Here is a 24234-nt window from a genome sequence, read left to right on the forward strand (position 1 = left end):
ATGGTCTGTGTGTTCCCCAACCAAGACGTCAAAATTTTCCATTGGAAGGTCCGAAAATGGAACCTGGCAAAAGTTTGCCCAGCAATTTTAAGCACTTCCAAACCGAGGGACCCGGTGCTTCCAGAATCGACCTCACCATGCGAGACATGTCCTTGGCTTTTGTCTCCGGCAGGAATACTTGATGTAGAGGAGTATCCAGGATAACTCCCAAGAATTGGATCCTCTGAGATGGGACCAGTTGAGACTAAGTTTAAAAGCCAACCGTGAACTTGCAAAAACTGAATAGCCTCCGCTTTTCTGCAAGGTCTCTGCTAAATCTGCTTTGAACAGCAGATCGTCCAAATAAGGTATCACAATGATAACCCTCAATCGGAGAATGGCCGCCATCACTGACATGATCTTGGTGAAGTGGTGAATACCCTTGGAGCCGTGGCCAGTCCAAAGGGTAACGCCCGGAATTGAAAATGCCAGTCCCCTATTGCAAACCTTAGGAGTGTCTGCTTCCCCCGGGAGAATAGGGACATGCAAATATGCGTCCTGGATGTCCATGGACGCCAAAAATTCTCCCTGGTCCAGGCTGAGAAGCACAGACCGCAGATACTCCATTTTGAAGTGGTCTACCCACAGGTGGAGATTTAAAGATGTTAAAATTAGGATCGGTCTGAAAGTACCGTCCAGGCTGGGCACTAAAAACAGAATGGAGTAAAAACCTTTCCTCCCGAGGCACCGGGATCACCACTCCTTTTTCTAGAAGGGAGTGAGCCGCCCCCAAAAGAGCAGTTCGGAGTCGTGACTCCTTTGGGAGTGGTGTGGGTAAAAACCTCCTCGGAGGAAGAACTTTAAAAGGAATTTTGTACCCCTGTGATACAATCCTCCACCCCCAGGGCTGAGGAAACCTTTAGAATCATCACCCTGGTCCCAGGGAATGTCTGACGTGCATTCTCCTTCCTCTCCTGACTCCACAGTCAGTAAAGGCGCCGAGTAAGACCGTTTGGGAGTCCCCTCGGTATCATTATCAAATCTATCCAGCAGCACATTAAATCTGCTAATACACTTTGCAGTATCCTGCATCACCTGTAACAGGCCCGGATCTGCTTGAGTCAGAGGCAAGGAGCCTGAGGACTGCTGAGAGGATGACATAGGTTTAGGGGAAGACACCACAACATCTCTGTCCAACAACTGCACTAAGGCATTCACTGACCTGCCCAGGGCACTAGCCCACGCAGGCTCTGCTTGCTCTACCCTCTGGGGTTCACTGCCCATGGGTCTCACAACTGTGCAAGCCGGGCACAATTCCCCCTTGGCCATCTGTTCAGGGGAAATTTAAAGTGCACAACCACTGCACACTCAATGCAAGTGGGGCTCCCTCCCCCAAAGCTACAGACTGTTGCTCTGACATAGTATTCCCGCGCTAGGGTGTTTTAGCGGGGCGCTGCGCCCGGCCAATTTTTAAAGGGCAAAATGCGCCCCGCTAAAAGAGCCTGCTGCTTGTCTTGCTGGTGTACCCGGGAAAGCTCAAGACATCTCAATCTCTGCGGTGCTGGGCTTCCCTGGCAGCTCAGGGACTTCGGTGTAGCTAGGTCCGCCCCCCTTGAACGACGGTGGCAGCCCGGGCACGTCCCCTTTAGTGACGCGGCGGCCCGGCCCCTTTAGTGACGCGGCGGCCCGGGACCGCCTACAACAATGACGTCGGCGGGCCTGGTCCACCCCAATTGCGCTGCCCCTGTGCAGCGGCGCCCTGCCCACAAAAATTCCTAGAGGGAACACTGACATGACACAGCAATTTCACATAGTGCAAAGTGACAGGCGTTTTATACAGAGTCAATGTATAACACAGCACTTATCTGTCTGAAGCTCTGGAATTCTCCTCCAGAAGGGGGTAGCGATGCCCAGGAAATCCAGTCACTCAGCCAGATACAGCTCTTCAGCTCCACAACAGCGTCTCCCAAAACGGCGCCAAGCAAAGTGAGGGAAGTGACCAAATGTCCCTGTTGCTGCAGGGTCTGTAGCATTTTGGCGCCAAACCACCCCCAGCAGCCGCTCCCACTATAGGATTTCCTATGTCCAGTGTCTCCCCTTCGTATGGGGACCACTTGGACTGATCCTGTAACAAGCTGCTGTCCTTTTCAATAAGGAGGTCATCTTGTAAGCTCCGCGTAAAATGGCCGCCACCATAACGGAGTGCCCGTCCCCCATTACCCTCACCTGCGTGAAGCCAGTTCAGGGACGCTCCGGAGCCCAGGAAACTTCTTAATAGAAGTTGTCAGCGCCGCACAGAGAGACCAGACAGCGTCTCCTCTGTGCGCAGGAAAACTGACAGGACACGCTTCTGTCAGCACCTGCCGTGCTGGCAGTGTGAGGATTCTCATAGAATAAGTGTAAAATTTATAAAATAAAAAATACCTATCTCTCTCTAATCTTCGGCTGCGCAGCAGCCTCTTCAGTATAGCACCCACTCCAGTGGGCACCTAAACGAAACTAAGGATTCTGGGATGCAGTGGGAGGAGCCTACCTCTCAAAAGCTTTGGTATAGGTGCCTGGCTCCTGCGGACCCTACTCTGCCCTGTTGGCTTTTTTCTCTCATTCCCTCTTTTTCCATGATTCCACACACCCCCCATCCCCCTCCTTTCTCTCTCTAGTCTGCTCACCCCCCCCCCCCATCCTCTCATTTCACTTTTACACCCCATATCTTTACTCTTTTTCGCTCTCTTGCTCCCCACCAGCTCACACCATCACCCACCCCCTCATCTCGCCCCACTCATCTCACCACACCTCATCTTTCTGCGGACCCTCCTACATCCCAATGTGAAGCTGTGTCACCAGGACCATTGAAAGGGAAAAAAAAAAAAAGGAGAAAAGGGGAAGGAGCAGAAAAGAGGACAGATGGGGTGAGGGGGGTGAGAAAAAAAAAAGGGGAGAGAGGCAAGTCAGAGAAAGGATTGAGATGAGAAGTAGGAAGGAGGTGATGGCGAGCTTAGAGTGGAAGATGAGGTGAGATGGGATAGGTGGGGTGAGCCGACGGGGGGGTGGACAGACAAGGGGTGAGCCGACGGGGGGGGTGGACAGACAAGGGGTGAGCCGACGGGGGGTGGGTGATGGCGTGAGCTTAGTGTTCCCGCTAGGCTGTTTTAGTGGGGCACTGCGCCCTGCCCGATTTTTAAAGGGCAAAATGCGCCCTGCTGGCTATAGAAAAAAAAAAAGAGTGAAAAGAGCGAAAAAGAGGAAAGATGGGGTGGCTCCCTATTAATGGGCCCCCCATACATTAGCCTGACTTGTCCAAGGGACAAGTCGGACCTGATTTCCCTGGCAGCCTCCCGGGAGGAGTCACACATGATTAGGCATTTGATGTGCCAAGTTCTGCATATGATATATTGCAACTCCCGGGGAGCTACAGTGGGAGCTGTGAGGCAGAATCAGCAGGCGAGGGACGCTGGGGAGTAGCCGGGTATGGTAACTTGACAAATAGGCAGCGGGGCATGCTGGGGAGCCGGGCAGGGGACACAGAGGCAGCACGCGGGGGGACGCTGGTGAACTGGCGAGGGATACGAGAGAGCTGGGCAGGAGGATTGGGGACTCACTTTGAAAGAAAATAAATAAAAAATACAAATAAATGGTCAGCCAGTGATTGGCTGAGAGCTCTCTCAGTTAATTGCTGATTGGCTGAGAGAGCTCTCTTAGCCAATCACTGGCTGCCCATTAATTTGTAATGTTTTTTTTTTTTTCCTTGCAGAGACTAGTCCCCGATCCTCCTGCCCAGTTCCCTCGTTTCCCTCGCCGGTACACCGCCCCGCCCCCCCACTGCCTGTGTCCCCTGCCCAGCATTCCAGCGCCCCCCCCCCCCCCCTATTTGACAGCTTACAATGCCCAGCTCCCCCCCCTGCAGCTCCCCAGCATCTACCTGTCTCTTCGGCGTCACCGCTCGCTACTACTGCCTGCCTCTGTCACTGCCCTTGCAGTGTCCCCCACCCGCTGATCCTGCCTGGAGGCTGCACATAAGATTTAGGAAATCTTATGTGCAGCCGGTCCGACTGCCGACTCAGAGGTGCACGGGACCGCGCATCAGATCGGAGATGTCTAAACATGCGATTTGGGCTGATTTCATGGCCCGATTCATCTGAATCAGTTGAAATCGTGCCCAAATCGCATAGTGTATGGGGGCCTTAAGAGTGGGCGACAGGGCACAGTGAGTAAGAGAGAAAAAGAGAGAAGAGTGGGGGAGTGAGGGGACAGTCAGAAGACAGAGGTGACAGTGTATATACATACTTAGTGGCTCTGCTTGTGCTCCACGTCCTCTGTCCTGTTCAACCTCCCAGCGGCGTGCAGCTCTGGCTTCCCGCAAGAGGTAGCAGACAAGTCCCAGCAGTGCGCAGCCTCGGACTCCCATGGGAGGGGGCAGGTGGGTCCAGGCGGTGCATGGCTCAAGCTCCCATGGGGTGAGCCAACGGGGGGTGACACACACGGGGTGAGGAGGGGTGGCGGGAGCAGCTGCGGGTGAGAACTGAGGAGGGAGGAGTACGCAGCCATTGGGTGGATGAGATGGAGAAGGGAGGGTGCGTGGGTGAGGGGTTCGCGGGTGGAGGGTGAGTGCACGGATGAGGGGTGCGAGGGCGTGCGTGGGTGAGAACTGATGGGGGTGGCCGGGGTAATCATGGGTGTTGTGCACGGCCGCCGGGCGTGTGCGGGGGCTAGGTGCAGCCATGGGTGTAAAACGTGTACCTGCAGTGCTTATAGCGCAATCTCCGCGCTCCCGCTGCTACAGCTATCCCCGATTCCCCACGCTCCTGCCGCTTCAAACTTCTTAGTCAAATGGGTGTGACGTCAACTGAGGGAGCGGGTCACATGGGGGACGACGTCATCAAGGCTCCTTTCCACGAAGGGAATCTAGCCACTACCATACTAGCATGGACTGAGGAGAGCCAGAGGATGTCTATATACAACCAGCGGCTCCTCCACCCAAATTGGTTAATTGACCGCCTATTGGCCAATCAGGAGTCGCAAGGCCGCTAGGCAGCCAATAGTGCTAATCAGCTGCAGGAATATGCGGGAGGGTGCATGGAGGGCAGCAGGAGGGTGCAGGTGGGGGCAGCAGGAGGGTGCAGGTGGGGGCAGCAGGTGGGGGCAGCAGGAGGGTGCAGGTGGGGGCAGCAGGAGGGTGCAGGTGGGGGCAGCAGGAGGGTGCAGGTGGGGGCAGCAGGAGGGTGCAGGTGGGGGCAGCAGGAGGGTGCAGCAGGAGGGTGCAGGTGGGCAGCAGGGGGGTGCAGGTGGGCAGCTGGAGGGTGCAGGTGGGCAGCTGGAGGGTGCAGGTGGGGGCAGCAGGAGGGTGCAGCAGGAAGGTGCAGGTGGGGGCAGCAGGGGGGCTCCATGGAGGGCGGCGGCATGGAGGTGGCAGGGGGGCAGCAGGAAGGTGACGGTGGGGGCTGCAGGAGGGTGCCGGTGGGGGCTGCAGGAGGGTGCCGGTGGGGGCTGCAGGAGGGTGCCGGTGGGGGCTGCAGGAGGGGGCAGCAGGCGGGGGCAGCAGGCGGGGGCGGGTGCAGGTGGGGGCAGCTGGCGGGTGCAGGTGGGGGCAGCTGGCGGGTGCAGGTGGCGGGCTCCATGGAGGGCGGCAGAGGGGCTGCATGGAGGGCGGCATGGAGGTGGCAGGGGGGCGGCATGGAGGGAAGCAGGGGGTGCATAAAGGCAGCAGGGGGGTGACGGAGGGTGCAGGTGGGCAGCAAGAGGGTGCAGGTGGGCAGCAGAAGGGTGCAAGAGGGTGCCGGTGGGGGCAGCAGGCGGGTGCCGGTGGGGGCAGCAGGCGGGTGCCGGTGGGGGCAGCAGGCGGGTGCAGGGGGGTGCCGGTGAGGGCTGCAGGAGGGTGTAGGTGGGAGCAGCAGGCGGGTGCAGGTGGAGGCAGCAGGCGGGTGCAGGTGGGGGCAGCAGAGGGGCGGCAGGGGGGCGGCCTGGAGGGCGGCAGGGGGTGCATAAAGGCAGCAGGGGGGTGACGGAGGGTGCAGGTGGGCAGCAGGCGGGTGCCGGTGGGGGCAGCAGGCGGCTGATGCAGGAGGGTGCAGGTGGGGGATGCAGGAGGGTGCAGGTGGGGGCGGCATGGAGGGCGGCAGGGGGGGCAGCATGGAGGGCGGCAGGGGGGGCAGCATGGAGGGTGGCAGGGGGGGCAGCATGGAGGGAAGCAGGTGGTGCATAAAGGCAGCAGGGGGTGACGGAGGGTGCATGTGGGCAGCAGAAGGGTGCAGGTGGGCAGCAGGGGGGTGCAGGTGGGGGCAGCAGGAGAGTGCAGGTGGGGGCAGCAGGAGGGTGCAGGTGGGGGCAGCAGGAGGGTGCAGGTGGGGGCAGCAGGAGGGTGCAGGTGGGGGCAGCAGGAGGGTGCAGCAGGAGGGGGCAGCAGGCGGGCTGCAGGCGGGGGCAGCAGGCGGGCTGCAGGCGGGGGCAGCAGGCGGGCTGCATGGAGGGCGGCAGGGGGGCTGCATGGAGGGCGGCAGGGGGGCTGCATGGAGGGCGGCAGGGGGGCTGCATGGAGGGCGGCAGGGGGGCTGCATGGAGGGCGGCAGGGGGGCTGCATTGAGGGCGGCAGGGGGGCTGCATGGAGGGCGGCACGGATCAATACATTGCAGCTGGCGGAGAGCAGGCAGCGGCTGCAGGTACAGGGGATGTGTGCACCCCGAGACCCAGTCTGAAGTAGGGAGTGACGGGGACACAGCCGCCGGGTCAGGCTGTCTGAGGGGGGAGCGGGAGGGTGTCCCTGCAAGAAGCCCGGAGAAGCAGCCAGTCCCCCCGCCCGCTGTCCTCCCTGCATACCTGCGTGTATGCTCACCGGTCCCTGTTCCAGAGCTGCCGGGATAGCGGCACTGACAGCCGCATGAGTACTGCGAGCTGGGTCCCCCGCTCATTACTTATGCGGCAGCTCTGGAACAGGGACCGGTCAGCATACACGCAGGGAAGACAGCGGACGGGGGGCTGACAAGCATTGGGACAGCATATGCAGGGGGACGGCTCCCGGGGGACTCCTAAATCCCCCGGCGGCACACAGGGGACGTCAGACGGGGGACACAGTCCCCCCTTCCCTTCCAAACCACGCAGCAGTGCACTCTCTCCCCCTCCACCCATCTAACACACCAGGGGCATAGATGAGGGGAGAAGAGTGTAAACGTGTAATAAACCCCCGGGAAACTGTACCTGACGCCGCTGTGGGACTCACGACACGAACGTGCTGCCTGTTTCCTGCAGCGTGCTGACTCCTCCCCCTGATGACGACAGCAGTCACATGGCCGTGACGTCATCAAACCTCCTTTCCACGAAGGGAATCTAGCTGCTACCGTGCTGCCATTGCTCAGAGAACCAGGGCACAGGACACAGTAGGGCACAGGAATGGGAGGTCAGAGGGTTGCACATTATTGGTGGAAGCAGACTTGGAAGAGAGAGGTGGGTGAGAGGACATGTTACAGATGGCACCCAGCCCCTCCCAGGTGTAATATTACCTGCAGCTCTCACTGTCCCACCCCGCACACTTATGCTGGGATGCTGAGTTCACAAGCAGCAGCCCTGGTGTCCTGACATCACCTGCAGCTACACGTTACATCGCCCTGCTCTGCTGCTGCACTACAGATGCTCTGACACTCCTGCAGCCCGGCACCAAGCACTGTGCCCCGACCAACAGCCGGACTGGTACTCTGCATCCCCGCACCAGGGACTCTGCCCCGGGCAACAGCCGGACTGGTACTCTGCATCCCCGCACCAGGGACTCTGTCCCGGGCAACAGCCGGACTGGTACTCTGCATCCCCGCACCAGGGACTCTGCCCCGGGCAACAGCCGGACTGGTACTCTGCAGCCCCGCACCAGGCAACAGCCGGACTGGTACTCTGCAACCCCGCACCAGGGACTCTGCCCCAGGCAACTACCGGACTGGTACTCTGCACAGGGCAATAGCCTGACTTGGACTTTATAGCCCCGCACAGGGCAGTAGCGGACTGGTCCTCTGCCCCGGGCATCAGGATGGCCAGCTGGTCGCTGAGCCGCTGCAGTGACAGAGGGGTCCCGGCTCTCCCCTACTACGTGACGGCTATGCTGGCGTTCCTCTCCTGCGGGCTGGGGTCCCGGGCGCTGAAGCCGGATGACATTATCGCCAGTAACCGGGGAGTGCGGGTGCCCTACGGCCGCTCCGTGTCCCTGGACCCGGTGTCTGAGCTGGCGATCCGCGTGCAGCCGGGAGACAGGTGCGTGGTGAGCGTGCTGGACAATGACCCGCTGTCCCAGAGACCGGGCACCCTGACGCCCAAGAGGTTCCCGTGCGAGTTCGGGGCGGGCGAGGTGACCTACACCCACCTGGGCGCCCGCAGCCCTGCCCGGGACCGGGTGCGGCTGCAGGTGCGGTACGACTCCCCGGCGGAGACGCTGATCGTGGCGTGCGTGCTGGAGGTGGAGGTGCTCTTCCCGCAGCTGGAGCTGGTGTCCCGCAACCTGCCGCTGCCGGTGCCGGAGCTGCGCGGCCTCAGCGCCCCCATAGACAAGCAGGTGCTGGCCTTCTCCTACGACCCGGCCAGGGAGAGCTGTAGGGTCACCCCGCTGCCGGGCACCGGCGGGTCACCCCGTTACGGGCAGCTGCTGGGCGCCGTCCCCGGCCAGAGCGTGGACTGCCAGGGCTTCACCAGCTCGGGGCTCCGCTACCAGCACACCGCCCCGCAGCCGGCCCCCGACCGGGACTACCTGCCCATGCTGGTGGAGGTGACCGGGGGCGGCGGCGGTCCCAGGCGGGAGCACTTCCAGCTGGCTGTCAGCATCCAGGCGGGGGCAGAGAACAGCGCCCCCCGGCCCAGCTTCGTCTCCATGCTGATGATGGAGGTGGGACAGTTCGTGCTGACCGCCCTGACCCCGGACATGCTGGCGGCGGAGGACGCCGAGTCCGATCCCGGGGAGCTCATCTTCAGCCTGAGCAGCCCCATGGACCCGGAGGCGGACGGCTTCCTACTCAGCACCGACGACCAGACCGCGCCCATCACCGCCTTCACCCAGCGGGACGTGTCGGAGCTGCGGATCGCCTACCAGCCGCCGGCCGGGGAGTCCCGCCTGGAGCGCATCCTGCAGCTGGAGATGCGGGTGGTAGACCCGGACGGCGCCGCCTCCGACCCCTTCGCCTTCATGATTGTGGTGAAGCCCATGAACACGCTGGCACCGCTGGCCACACGCAACGCCGGCCTGTGGCTGCTGGAGGGACAGTCGCGGCCGCTGTCCGGACCTGGCTCCGGGATGGACAACCTGGTGATCAGCGACGAGGACAACCTGGCCGATGTGAGGGTGAGCGTGGTGGGCGGCCTCCGGCACGGGCAGCTGCTGCTGCTGGAAGAGGGGGGCACTGAGGAGGCCCTTACCTTTACCCCCCAGCAGCTGCACTCTGGCCTGGTCATCTACCAGCACGATGGCAGCGACACCTACAGTGATAACCTCATCCTCAGGATGGACGACGGCAGGCACAGGGTGGAGCTGCTCTACCCCATCACCGTGTCCTCCACTGACGACGAGCCCCCCGTCCTCAATGCCAACACCGGCCTTACCATGGCAGAGAAGAGCCTGGCCCTCATCTCGCCCTTCATGCTCAGCGCAACAGACATTGATTCAGAAGACTCCACGATCCTTTTTGTGCTCCAGGAGCCCCTCAGTACATTGGGGCAGGTTATCCTCAGGCAGGCAGAGGAACCTGAAGAGGGTGAGGGCTGGACATACCTCCCTGATGGGGTGTATGAGAAAGGGGTAAGCCAGTGGTACCAACAAGACATTGTGGATGGTAAACTCCACTACAGGCATGTAGGACAACATAGTGCTGAGACCATTTCAGACCAGGACAGGTGCTGTTCATGGTGCAAGATGACAATGATCCCCCCAACCAATCCGGACTACAGGTGTTTACTGTGCGGATAGAACCTGTAGATGACGTACACCCAGAACTGTTCCAAGGGACAACTTTGCATATGACTGTTAAAGAATATGAGGTGACTCATTTCAAGAAGACGCACCTAAGGTACACCGATATGGACACAGATGACAAAAATCTTAAGTATACTTTGCACAGCCACCCCAGGGACACCGACCCCAATCATTCTGCACTGACTGGTCATATTGTGCTGAGTGATGTTCAGGATGTTCAGGTGACCTCTTTTACTCAAGCCCAAATTAACCATCACAAGATTTCCTACAGACCACCTGAAAAGGAACTCGGTATAGTGCCCAAAGTTTTGCAGTTTAACTACACTGTGGAAGATGCTTCAGGGAACTCGGTCAATGGAACTTTCACTATTTTCTTACAACCTGTGGACAACAAACCACCTGAAATCCTTAACACGGGGATTACTGTCCAAGAGAGGGGTACTTTTGCTTTTACCAAAACTGAGCTTGATGCCACAGATCCAGACACAGAAGCAGAAAACATTGTGTTCATCTTATCACAAGCTCCATTACATGGTCATCTGCAATATCGTGATGAACCAATCTCCCTGGGAAAATCGTTTGGGCTACTTGACATTGAGCAAGAACATATATCCTATGCCCATAACGGAGATGAATCCACCTTTGACTCCTTTTCACTAGTTGTCAGTGATGGTGTGCATGAAGTTCCTATTACAACGAGAATACGTGTGAAGCCAGTGGATGATGAGGCACCTACATTGATGCTTCCTGGGGGCCTTTTGGGATCCTCCTTAGAGGTTCTGGAGAGGGGAGAAACAGAAATCACTACAAACGTCATCCAGGGCACTGATCCTGACACTGATGACCTCATTCTTACTTTTATTGTAGAAGAGCCTCCCCAAAGAGGGGAAATATTGGTCAATGGTGTTCCCTCTGAGAGATTCTCTCAACAAGACCTCCTCAATGGTGATGTCATGTATGCCCATACAGCAGGAGAGATAGGCCTTCACAGACAGCAAGACTTTTTTAATTTAACCATGTCAGATCTGTCTAATGAGTGGGTGATTGGAGGCAACAAAGTGCATGGTGTGAAGATTCATGTGACCATTCTCCCAGTAGACAGTGAAGCACCCGTTGTAAAATTGGGTGATCTGTTCTCTGTATTTGAAGGTGGCAAACAGGTGATCATACCTGAAAACCTGGATGCAGAAGATGTTGATACACCAAAGGATGAAATATTATGTACTATTATTGTCCAACCTACGTCAGGATATTTAGAAAATATCTCCCCAGCCCCTGGCTCAGAAAAGTCCAGATCTGGAATTCCTATCAGTGCCTTCACTATAAGAGATATCCATCTTGGCCATATATATTATGTTCAAAGCATCCACCAAGAAGTAGAGCCCATAGAAGACAGGTTTACTTTCCGCTGCTCAGATGGTATCAGCTTCTCTCAGCCCCTCTTCTTCCCTATTATCATAATCCCAACAAATGATGAGAAACCAGACATTTTTACACGGGAGTTTATTGTCATGGAAGGAATGAGTCTTGTGATTGACACCCCCATTCTCAATGCTGCAGATGCAGATCAACCCCCAGATGAACTTATCTTCATAATCACTAAGCCCCCTCAGCATGGAAGAGTAATGCTGCAGCAAAGTGCCTCTCCAATCTTTAACTTCACCTTGGAGGACATAAAAGAGAGCTCTAGTATCATTTATGAGCACGATGATTCTGAGACCAAAGAGGACAGTTTTAATATACTCCTAACAGATGGAGATCACAGTGTGGAGAAAAAGATACTTGTAATGGTCATTCCTGTAGATGATGAAACTCCTAGAATGACAATAAATGATGGACTAGAGATTGAAATTGGAGAAACAAAATTAATTACAAATAAGGTCCTAAAAGCAACTGATATAGACTCTGATGATAAATCTCTCACTTATATAATTCAGTTTGGCCCAAATCAAGGACTCCTACAGTACCTTGACCAAGACGGATCAGTTTTAAGTAACATCACAATAGGAATGAATTTTACTCAAGCTGACATTGACCAGGAACTCATCCAGTACACCCACATAGGTCAAGAAGGTATCCGTGATCTCATCAAATTTGATATCACAGATGGGCTTAACCCATTTATTGACAGGTACTTCTACATTAGTATTGGCAGCATCGACAATGCTTTTCCAGATATTATTAATAAAGGAGTCACGCTAAAAGAGGGAGGAAAGGTAACATTGACGACCGACCTCCTAAGCACAAGTGACATCAACAGTCCAGATGAGAATCTGAGATTTAGCATCACAAGGGCACCAAGTCGTGGTCATCTGGAGAGCACAGATATGCCTGGGATTCCTATCACAACCTTTACCCAACTCCAACTGGCTGGGAACAAGGTCTATTACATCCATACCTCAGAAGATGAGATGAAGATGGACAGTTTTGAGTTTGAAGTGACAGATGGCTACAATCCTCTGTTTCGTACATTCAGAATTTCAATAACTGATGTGGACAATAAGAAACCAGTTCTTACAGTTCAGGACCTGGTGGTAAACGAAGGGGAAAATAAACTCATCACGCCATTTGAACTGACTGCTGAGGATAGGGACACTCCTGACCACTTGCTGCGATTTACAATCACTCAGGTCCCAGTGCATGGTTCCATTTTGTTAAACAACAGTCGCCAAATAACTTCCTTCACTAAGCAAGATCTAAATGATAATTTAATAAGTTATAAGCATGATGGGAGTGAGACTTCTGAAGATAGTTTCTCCTTTACTGTCACTGATGGGACACACACAGATTTTTATATATTCCCATACACCATGCTTGGAACACGGAAACCGCAAATGATGAGGATTAGAATAAATTCCTTGGATAATGGTGTTCCTCAAATTGTTGTTAACAAAGGGGCTGCCACATTAAGAAGTCTTCCATCTGGACATCTTGGTTTTCTCATCACCAGTAAATCATTGAGAGCAGAGGATCGAGATACTGCCAACAGAATGCTGAAATATAGAATCACACATGTGCCAAAGCATGGGGCCATTATCAACATGGCGCACGGCAATGACACTGTGAAGACATTCACACAGGGTAAGTTCATTTGATGAAATGAAATGTATTACTGCTTCTGTATTGATTGCTTAATAATGAAACATGCAGAGAGGTCAGTTTGAAAAATGTTAACATCTCTTTTAGTATATGTGTCAGATACAGAAACTATATAGTATATTAGAGAATGATAGACATATGGGGCCAGATGTTTTTACCGCATTTTCATTTGCAGCAATGCATCCCCTGCCACCTGGCACAACCCTGACGATCTGCACCGCCCAAACACACCTCTGCCGTGCAGCATCCTGCTGTGCTGCCCGGATCAGTGACCTCCTCTTCCCTGCACCTCTTCCGGGTGCAGGGAGGAGGAGGTGGAGCCCGGCACCTCTGCAGCAGTCTGAGCAGGGGGCCGCCGGGGACCTGCAAACACATATATGGGCACATCCTGCTGTGCAGCATCCTGCTGTGCTGCCCGGACCAGTGACCTCCTCTTCCCTGCACCTCTTCCGGGTGCAGGGAGGAGGAGGTGGAGCCCGGTACCCTCTGCAGCAGTCTGAGCAGGGGGCCGCCGGGGACCCGCAAACACATAGGTTGGGCACATCACAAATGGTAGCTCTTATCGCAACAGCTGCCCTTTGTGATAATAATCATATATGTTAGTGCATACGTGATTATTATCTATGTGGTAGCCGGCGATGTGGTGGAGAGGGGATGCAGATGTTACTGCATCTCGCCCTATACCTTGAAAAGTAATAAAGTGGAGAATGACAAAGTTCCAACCAATCAGCTCCTGTCATGTTACAGGCTGGGTTTAAAAACAATGACAGGAGCTGGTTGGTTGGTCATTTAAAACTCTCTACTTTATAACTTTTCAAAGCTTAGTACATCCGGCCCATAGTAATGTTTCTTTTTCATCTTTCAGAAGTATCTCTCTCCAAGCTTTGATACATATCTGTTAAAAGTATATTTTTGAGTGAATTCACTGTGATAGTGTAATGTGTGGGTGCTAAATGTACATCTCATCCATTCCTCTATTTTCCTTTCCAATAGCGGACATTGATGATATGAAAGTCTGTTACGTCCTAAAGGATGGTGAGAATGCTACCAGTGACATCTTCTATTTCTCAGTAGAAGATAACGGTAAGTTCTTGGAATTCAGTTCTGTTCATTTTTTATTTATTCTCCTTGAAAAATGCCCCTGGTGATAACACAATGGTAGCCTCATCAGAGATGGGGAAATCTATCATTTCAGATCTATAAAGATTTTAATTGATAAATTGTAGTGCTTAATGATGTAATACACAGAATTGTTTTGCTATTATTATTATTATTATTATGATTATTATTATATATTATTTATTATTAATAATAATAATTACAAATATAATCATTTTACTATAATATTAATAATAATTATCACAGGGACCTGGGTCCTTATTCAGATCTGATCGCAGTACAAATTTGTTCCCAAAATGGGCAAAACCATGAGCACTGCAGGTGGGGCAGCTGTAACATGTATAGAGGGATGTGGTCATCTATTAGAATGAACTTAGGTCTACAGTCATTAGGTCGACCCCACTAGGTCGACTGGCAGGAAGGTCGACCTGACTTAAGGTCGACATGGGCCAAGGTCGACATGACTTAAGGTCGAATTTGCATAAAGGTCGACATGCGGAAGGTCGACTGGTCATAAGGTCGACATGGGGTTTTTCACTGTTTTTTGAGCCGACATGTGCCGACAGGCAGTATTTCATGCCCTACCATCCACTAGGGCGTGGAGGAGGTTATTAAAGCTGTGGCGAGCGAAGCGAGCCACCATGCCCGAAGCATTGTGAGCGATGCGAGGACCGATTTTCATTGCCAACTGTGTCCATGTCGACTGTGTCGACATTCGGATAAAAAACAGTGAAAACCCCATGTCGACCTTATGACCAGTCGACCTTCCTCATATCGACCTTTATGCATATTCGACCTTAAGTCATATCGACCTTGGCCCATGTCGACATTAAGTCATGTCGACCTTCCTGCCAGTCGACCTAGTGGGGTCGAACTAATGACTGTAGACCTAAGTTCATTCTAACAGATGTACTGATTCCGTATAGAGAGAGTTAGATTTGCGTGAGTTAATACTGGCTGCTTTATTTTTACACTGCAATTTAGATTTCAGTTTCAACACACCCCACCCAACTTTAACTCTTTCTGCACATGTTACATCTGCCCCACCTGCAGTGCACATGGTTTTTGCCCATTTTGAGAACAAATTTGTACTGTGATCATATCTGATTAAGTGCCCTGATGCGATGCTGTCTGATGTTTATACATCGGGCAGCATCGCATCCCCCACAGAAACCTATGGGCAATACAGCAGCGAGTGGAGCAGGAGGGATCGCAGCAGGGATCAGAGATTCTCCTACATAAATTTTAAGGATACTTAATATTTGCTGCTAATCCACAAAAATAGCTGCACATATGTAAAAGTAAATGGGCCCTAAGAGGGATGTAAGTAAATGGAGGAGGCGTATCAAACCATCTAACAAGGGAAAGATGATTCTAATTACCTTTTTGTAGAAAGAACTAAATAGATTATAGCTAGAATCTGATTGGTTGTTATGGCCAACTTTTTAACTTTTTTGAAGGTTTGATAAACATCCTCCATAATCTAAAACTTTTCTGTAAGTATTTGTGAATTCACCTGCCAATGACCATACATACTTCCACACTAGGGTTGCCACCTCTCCCGGATTTCAGAGATTCTCCCATAATTGGTGGCAACCCTCCAGGACATTTTTGCAGTCTCCCGGATTCTGGGACTCCCCCGGAATCCGAGTGACTTTAAAAGCCTCCACAGTCTCCCGTCCCAACTGAGTGTTCTATTACCACCGCTGTGGAGCTGGTTGCCTGCTAGCTAGGCTGCTAGCCTGCTGCTAGTACAGATTCTGCCCCCTGCAGGCAAAGACTCGCAAGATGATCATCATCTCGCAAATCTTTGTCTGCGGGGGGCAGCGGCGTTCGCCAGGCCAGCGGAAATCAGATCCTGTGTGTGACTGACACTGACTCATGTCTGGCGTGGGTGCGGTGCAGGTGTGCGGATGGTGCGTCTACTCTGAGGAGGATAGTAGGTAAGTTATATATGGCATCCTCACCTCACAGCAATACATGTCTGTTTTAGAGGCCATGACCGCGTTTCTGAAGAGATCACACTCATTTAATAAGCCACGCCCACTTTTCCGGAAGCGGCGCACGCATTAAGATGAGGGGGGTAAAATCTCCAGGAATCGAAAATGCCTGAGGTGGCAACCCTATTCCACACACTCAAATTACTCTGTTGGTCATGTAGAATTTTAATGCCTAAAATAGGTCTATCCGAAAACCCATATAATGATTATTTTACAGCAGGAGCTATACTGACACTATCCTCAAATAATATTTATATTTATTCTTAAATACGGTGGATCAAGGTCAGGGCATAAATATGGGCATTGGGCATTGGGTCCACCAACTGAAGGTTGACATATATCGGGTTGAGGTCCACATGCCTTAGGTCGACACCTGAAACAGGTCAACATGGGTAACGTCGACATTGGGTCGACCACTGAAGGTCGACATGGGTTAGATCGACACCTGAAATAGGTTGGCATGGTTGGAAGGTCCACACAAGTATTAGGTCAACAGCATCTAGGTTCACAGTCAAAAGGTCGACATGGGTTTTTCACTTTTTTTTTTTGTCCCGAAGAACAACATGGACACCGTATCTGTGTACCACATACATGGATGGTAGGGCATGAAATACTGCCTGTCGGCACATGTCGGCTCAAACAAAAGTGAAAAACCCATTTTGACCTTTTGACTGTCGACCTAGACACTGTCTACCTAATGCTTGCATCAGCCTTCTCACCATGTCGACATATTTAAGGTATCGATCTAACCCATGTTGACCTTCAGCGGTCGACCCAATGTATGTCGACATTTACTGTGTCGACCTATTGACCATATACCATAAATATGTGGAAACATGCTGTAGGTTTGGAAAAGTTGACATACTGAAAGGAACCACAAGCAGCAAGTTTGCATCTGGAAGTGATCTGACAGCCTGTGATCTGCTAAGTGTCCTCTACATCCGGCAGTGAAACTAGAGTGGGATTATTACAAAGGGTCACAACATGTACTAAATGCTGTATTTTCAGAGACAGGTTGGAACAAGTGCGGGGTTACAATTAACATGCAGTAAATAGCAGACATGAAATCAGGGCATCAGTGTGAATAACAGGTCAAGTGATGACAGTCTGAGTTGAAAGCTCATCAAAGCATGAAGTAATTGCTTTGGGAAGCTACATTTTTTGTCATAAACAAATAATTATATTAATGTGTAATTATTCAGTTGGGCACCTTGTAAAGTTTATGGGTGAGACTTAATGGGATACGGTCATTCTATCAGACCACACTTAGCTCGACAGTCATTAGGTCGACCACGTTGGGTCGACAGGGGGGAAGGTCGACAGGGTTGTAGGTCGACATGGGTTTAGGTCGACATGGGCCAAGGTCGACATGGGTTTTTCACAGTTTTTTGAGCCGACGTGCCTACAGGTGGTATTTCATGCCCTACCATCCACTATGGCGTGGTGGGAGAATAAAATAGTGTGCCGAGCGCAGCGCGGCACTGTGCCCGAAGCATGGCGAGCGATGCGAGGGGCTGCGGGTCACCTCCAACTGTGTCCATGTCGATTGTGTCGACATTTGGGTAAAAAAATTGTGAAAACCCCATGTCGACTAAACGACTGTCGACCTAGACCCATGTTGACATTGGCCCATGTCGACCTAAACCCATGTCGACCTTGACCCATGTCGACCTACAACCCTGTCGACCTGCCCCCCTGTCGACCCATTGTGGTCGACCTAATGACTGTCGACCTAAGTGTGGTCTAATAGATGATTCACACCCGATTTAATAGGATGAGAGATTCAGAAAGTGAGAGATTTGGTAAGAAATCTCCAGTTTTTTTAAAGTGACAATCATTTACACTGCAAAATCAAATTGGTTTTGCAGTGTAAATGATTGCCTCATTAAAAAAATGGAGATTTCTTACCAAATCTTTCACTTTCTGAATCTCTCATCCTATTAAATCTCACCCTATGTCTACCTGAAAAAAGTTTATTGAATGAAGACTACTAATTATATTTTACATACAAAGGTAATTCTGTACTGGCTCCGTTATTATTATTTGTGGTGGTTACGGCTCTTCATTCATATACAGATGTGTCCACAAGCACCTCTCCAAGCATCTTGTACCGTATGGTGCAACATATTTGGTGATTGCGGACACATGTGACAGTATCCAATTTTGTAACTATACCTATGTGTTTTTCGTTACAATGTAGTTATGACCTCACAACAGGTAAGGTAACATTATCAGGCAACAGGATTTAGAGGGCATTTCATAAAAATATATTGGCCGGATTTTGAGCTGGGAGTAAAAACTTAAAAAAAAGTAATTGTGCACCCTGCAGTCATGTTGCACTGCAAGAGGGGCAGTTGTACAACATGCAGAGAGATTTAGGGTCCCAATTTATTATGGACAAATACATTGTAATATGCGATCCTAACGACCGAATGTATGTCTCTGTAGATGCAGGGACACAGGCAATGACAGGATCTCAGAATAGGGGTAGCTGCGGGAGCAGGTGCGATGATGCACGATATTGGTACATCGTGCAGCATCGCATCCCCCATGGAAAAATATGGGGGATGCAGCAGGGCTCGCAACAGATATCAGAGATTTCTGCTGCTGTCCCTCCGTGATATATGCCGGGGGGGCTTAATATTTGCGGCTTATCCCAGAAAACACCCGTATTAGCTGCAAATATTGAATGATAAATGGGCCCCTTAGAAATAAAAGAGGGGCATATCCAAACTTAAATCGCAGTGGAAATATAAAACTGGCCAGTATTTACCCTGCCTGCATTTTTTTTTTTTTACCATTCGCATTTCAATATGGTTAGTCCATGTAGTTCCTTGCAATTTATTGCTGTGTTCCCAACTGAGAATCAGGTCCTATGGTCATAATTTTTTTATGCAGATATTGTGGCTAAATTAAGAAGAGTTCTGCTATTAAATTGAATATTTATTATACTGTAATCAGTACTGAGACAGTACATATAATTTGTAATAGAACATGTTAGATCTTTCATGCTGCACATTTGCATTACATATTAATATCAACTTAAGTGAGCTTTTTTTTTGGGGGGGGGGGGGGGGGGGGGTTGCTATTCAAGCAACAGGAGTGTTATTTCATTCACTAAACAAATAGTAGGAGGAACCAGACACGTGAGACGAAGAATGCATTGCACATACCTGAATGAGAGCATTGGTATCCCTGACTAAAGAGTAGCTGGACATGTATTATCTTCATGAGGTGCTCTGTCTGTGCACTTTGTTAGCCAATCATATCTTCAGAGTGTTGTACACAGCAGCATGATATGATTTATTTATTTACAGTTTCTTATATGATCTGCTGGAAGACATATAAACTCATTTGGTTATAGTGGGGACAGGGCTGCGTGTGATAGGGGCATTGCTGTGAAGAATGTTGACATGAAAGAACAGTAGTCACATAAATAGGTTAGTGGAAGGAGCAGTGTTCCCAGTGGCGGATTCGGTGGGGGGGGGGCACCCGGGCACAAACACACGTCTATATAACACGTACATCCATTCATCTTGTAGAAGCCAGTACTCAATCTGCAACATTGTGGGGGGATACTATTAGCAGCTTCCAGCTGAAACATTCTATGACAGAAGTTGTCATTAATCACAGTAAAGAGAGAGTTATTCCCCAAACCAGATGCACATGTAGAATGTAGAGATGCAAAAATTTATTGCAATTTGTACCACTAACAGATAATTAGGATGAACATAGTTAATATTTATTTGTTATTATATTTTTATACAATTGTTTAATTGATAAATATAAATGGTGAGACTTTGCAGTCCATTCTGTTACCCTTAATGGGCACAAGGTCCTGTGGGGCTGCAAACTGAAATCTACAAGTAGCTGCACTTAAGGCCCCCATACACTGAGCCGATTGCGACCAATCGGGCCTTTAAATCGGACCAAATCGTCTGTCCCTAACCTGCTGTCCGGTCTGATGTGCGGTCCCGTGCGCATCGGACCCGAGCAGGTGGCCGGACCTGCTGCCCGTCTGACCACTCATTCTTGGGACCTCCCTCCTGGTGGCAAGATGGGCGGGAAGCAGGGACGCATGCGATCCATCACAACAAAATGTGACGTATCGCATGCGTCCCTGCCGCCAGGAAGGTCCCGGGCAGCTCGCAGGGTATCGGGTGTCCGTACACTGCTGCGAGACCTTGCAGTAGTGTATGGGCACCTTTACTCTCAGCCACTTATATTGATCTGATTTGTACACTCTGGAACGCAAACTAAAAATGTATGGCTTTTGCAAACAATCTAATATCACCTGAGGGCCTCCCCTATTGTGGTGAGTTTACAGAACCTTTGCCCTCCTGACATCTGCAGCAGCCCTGCCCTGGAGTGTTTATTTGTGTCATTTATACTATCCTTTCATGAAGCCTATGGAATAGTAATAAACTTCTGGTCTCATTAGTCCTTGTTTTGAAGTTAACAGAGGGCCTGATTGAGACCTGATTGCTGCTGTGCGAATCCCCATGAAGACAGATTATCGATAGAGTGCATACGGGTCGCAGTAAACATGCTCTGTGAGATGAAATCCTGCTCATTTTTGTTCACTGGCCGTTTGCAAGGTGCTTGACAGGAAGCCGGCGTTTGTGGGTGTTAACCGGACGTTTTACGAGAGTGACAGAAAAAATTCAGGTGTTACTAGGGAAAATGCAAGCATGCCCAAGTCTATTAGCGGAGGGTATGTGACATCAGCTTCTCTCTTGATCAGGCTGATTCCATCACAGCCGCGGGGTAAGTCCAGGGCTACACACAGGCTGCACATAGTGGGGAAATCATTCGATGCGAGTGATCTGCAAATGGCTATGCAGCTTTTTTCTGGTCTGCAACATCTTCACTACCCATTTGCAGGCTTTGCAAAGGGGGTATTACACTCTGGCAGCTAACTTTCCGCACAGTGACCGCACAGCGCTGCTAATTCGCTGCTGTGCGATCAGCTCTGAATTAGGATCATAGTCTGTAACATAGGGGTTATTCAGACCTGATAGCAAAGCTGATTTGTTTTCGCAGATGGACAAAACCATGTGAACTGCAGGTGGGGCAGATGTAACATATGCAGAGAGGGTTGGATTTGGTGGGGTAGGTTCAAAATGAAAATCGAAATTGCTATGTAAAAATAAAGCAGCCAGTGTATACCTGCCACAAAAACACAATAACTCAAATCTAACTCTTTCTGCACATGTTACATCTGCCCCACCTGCGATGCATACGGTTTTGTCCATTTGAGAAAAAAATCAGCTTTGCCATCAGGTTAAATAAATAAATTCTCCACATAGATAAATAAATAATTGAGGAGGTTTTGGGTGGACCACATGCCACCATGATAGCCACCATGGTAGATATTAGATTCACATGCTCTACAGATTTAGATTAGGCTAGGTTATCACTGGCAGTAACCGTATAGTGCAAAACATATGGGGGCTGAGCTTGATGACTGGGGAAAACAATATATTGAAAAAGTTTTATTCGTATCAAAGAATTCTGCCTGCCTGTAGTTTGCACATATTGCTTCTGGTCACCAGCCACTGGGAAGATTAAGGGCCAATGTTCAAAAAGAAAAGTTGGAGAAGTAGGAGGAGCTATTGCCAGACAGGCCATAGCTTAGGCTGTGTATGGAGAAGCCAATGACATAACGATTTTTATGGAGGACTCGGAGAAAGTGTTATAGTGGAGTAATGTAGTATAGCCTTTACTACATCTCTCCACCATGAAGGTAGTATGAAGGTATCAGTAATGGAGTCCTACATCAGTGGTTTAGGAGGTACTGATTTAGATCTAGGATATAATGCTATGTATAGAGGGAGCATTAAAGTATAGTATTAGTATGCCGAAGTCAGTAAAGGATTTCTGGCTATGGAGGGTTTCGTGAGGTATAGGGGGAAATTTACTAAGATGTGTATTCTACTTCACATGTGATGTTGCTATGAGCAACTAATCAGAATCGACTTCTTATTTATTTAGCACCCTCTAAAAGATAGTAGACAGGATCGGATTGGTTGCCCATAGCAACATCACATGTGAAGTAGAATACAAATCTTAGTAAATTTCCCCCATAGTATTCATATGGGGAAGTCATTGATGTAGTGCTGGGTATGGAGAGTTCCGTGAGGTATAGTATTTGTATTGGGAAGTCAGTGGTCTATTGCTGGTTATGGAGGGTACTGTGAGGTACAGTATTTGTATTGGGAAGTTGATGTTGTAGTGCTGGGTATGGAGTGTACTGTGAGGTATAGTATTGTTATGGGGAAGTCAGTGATGTCGTTTTGGGTATGGAGTGTCCCGTGGCATATAGTATTATTGCACGTCAGTGCAGTAATGTAGTGCTGGGTATGAAGGGTTCCGTGAGGTATAGTATTTGTATTGGGAAGTCAGTGATATAGTGCTGGTAATGGATGGTTCCATGAGGTATAGTATTGGAACGGAGAAGACAGTGATGAAGTGCAGAGTATAGAGGGTTCCATGAGGTATAGTATTTGTATATAGAGGTCAGTGATGTAGTGGTTGGTATGAAGTGTTCTGTGAGGTGTAGTATTGTTATGGACAAATCAGTGATATAGTGCTGATTGTGGAGGGTTTCATGAGGTATAGTATTGGTATGGAGAAGTCAGTGATGTAGTGGTGGATATGGAGGGTTCCAGGGGCAGAAGTCATGGAGGCAATGGAGTCATCTGCTGCCAGGCTCCTGCTCCCAAGGGGGCACCTCTCCTCCCCTGCAAGTTTAAATCAGTTAATTGAAAGGCATTGATATCCCTTCTGTAGCTGAGTTCTGAAATATATATGTGTGTTCTCTCACTCTCTCTATATATGTGTGTGTGTGTATATAAAACACATATATTTCAGAACAGACAAATATTATATAAGGTTGTGTGTGTGTGTGTGTGTGTGTGTGTATATGTGTGTGTGTGTGTGTGTGAGAGAGAGAGAGAGTGTGTGTGTGTGTGTGAGGGGGCACCAATACTGTATATATCTTGCCTACGGGCAACTGTGGCGAACTTATGCCACCTGAGGGTTTTGTGAGGAATAGTCTTGGTATGAAGAAGTCAGTGATGTAGTGCTAGTCATGGAGAGTTCTGTGAGGTATAGTAATATTGTACCTCAGTGCAGTTATGTAGTGCTGAATATGGAAGGGGCAATTTCACAGATGCTCTAGATACAGAGGGTTCAGCAAGGTATAAGTATGTTACAGTGCTGACTAGGGGGGGGGGGGGACAGTTATGTAGTACTGGGTGTAGTGGAGGATGTTGGAGCTTGGTACACAGAAATGGGGTGAAGTCTATTTTTTAAAAGGAAGTCTGAGCTTGCAGGGAGCCTGACACAGCTGCTGTAGTACCGGGCACATCAGCCTGCTTGGAATTATTATATAGTAATAATTGTAAATCTAAAATTCTGCAGAAGAATGGAGGTAGTCATGTTGACTTTATAAGAGTAGAGTTATGGCTGCCTAGCCACCCCTCCTCACCCCCATCACCTGCCAATGCCACCCCCATATTAAAAAATGTTTGAGTGCTCCTCCAGGAAATAGCTCTACCAGTAAATGAATTAGCTTCTCAGCACACTATTTACTTTTGTATCAGCCATGCTATACACTGATGAGTAAAGGAAGGGTAATTGGTGCTGCTGTGGGTAGTGTTCTGTCTCGCAGTAATCTCATTGTCAGTCAGGATTTGTGATAGGAAAAGCGAAAAAAATGTGCTTTTAAAATCATCTCTTCCAATTATCTGTTAGAAGATGAATTGTAAAATTGGATTGTGTAAAGATTTTTTTATACAGAATTTAGCTTGTTAACAAGAAACTACCATATTTGTAATTATACAGTCTATTATCCCTTGATGGGAAAATATGATGGGTGAAACTTAATAGGATGAGAGATTCAGAAAGTGAGAGATTTGGTAAGAAATCTCCCGTTTTTTTAAAGCAGCAATCATTTACACTTTAAAATCAAACTGGTCTTGCATTGATTGCCGCTTTAAAAAAACTGGAAATTTCTTACCAAATCTCTCATTTTCTGAATCGCTCATCCTATTAAATATCCCCCATTGTATCTACCAGTAGGGTATTTTATCACTACATAAG

General features: G+C 50.2%; 1 protein-coding gene across 1 annotated transcript in view; it reads left to right on the forward strand.

Moving 5' to 3' along the window:
• Nucleotides 1-7205: 7205 nt before the first annotated feature.
• Nucleotides 7206-24234, forward strand: part of FREM3 (FRAS1 related extracellular matrix 3) — a 65315-nt gene continuing 48286 nt past the window's right edge. Inside the window, 3 exon segments of the mRNA XM_083173122.1 lie at nucleotides 7206-9820; nucleotides 9823-12991; nucleotides 14003-14092. Of these exon segments, the coding sequence (XP_083029248.1) occupies nucleotides 7985-9820; nucleotides 9823-12991; nucleotides 14003-14092 (5095 nt within the window). The 5' untranslated portion in view covers nucleotides 7206-7984.

Source organism: Crinia signifera, chromosome 1 (genome assembly GCF_055691185.1).
Source record: "Crinia signifera chromosome 1, ASM5569118v1, whole genome shotgun sequence".
NCBI classification, from domain to species: domain Eukaryota; kingdom Metazoa; phylum Chordata; class Amphibia; order Anura; family Myobatrachidae; genus Crinia; species Crinia signifera.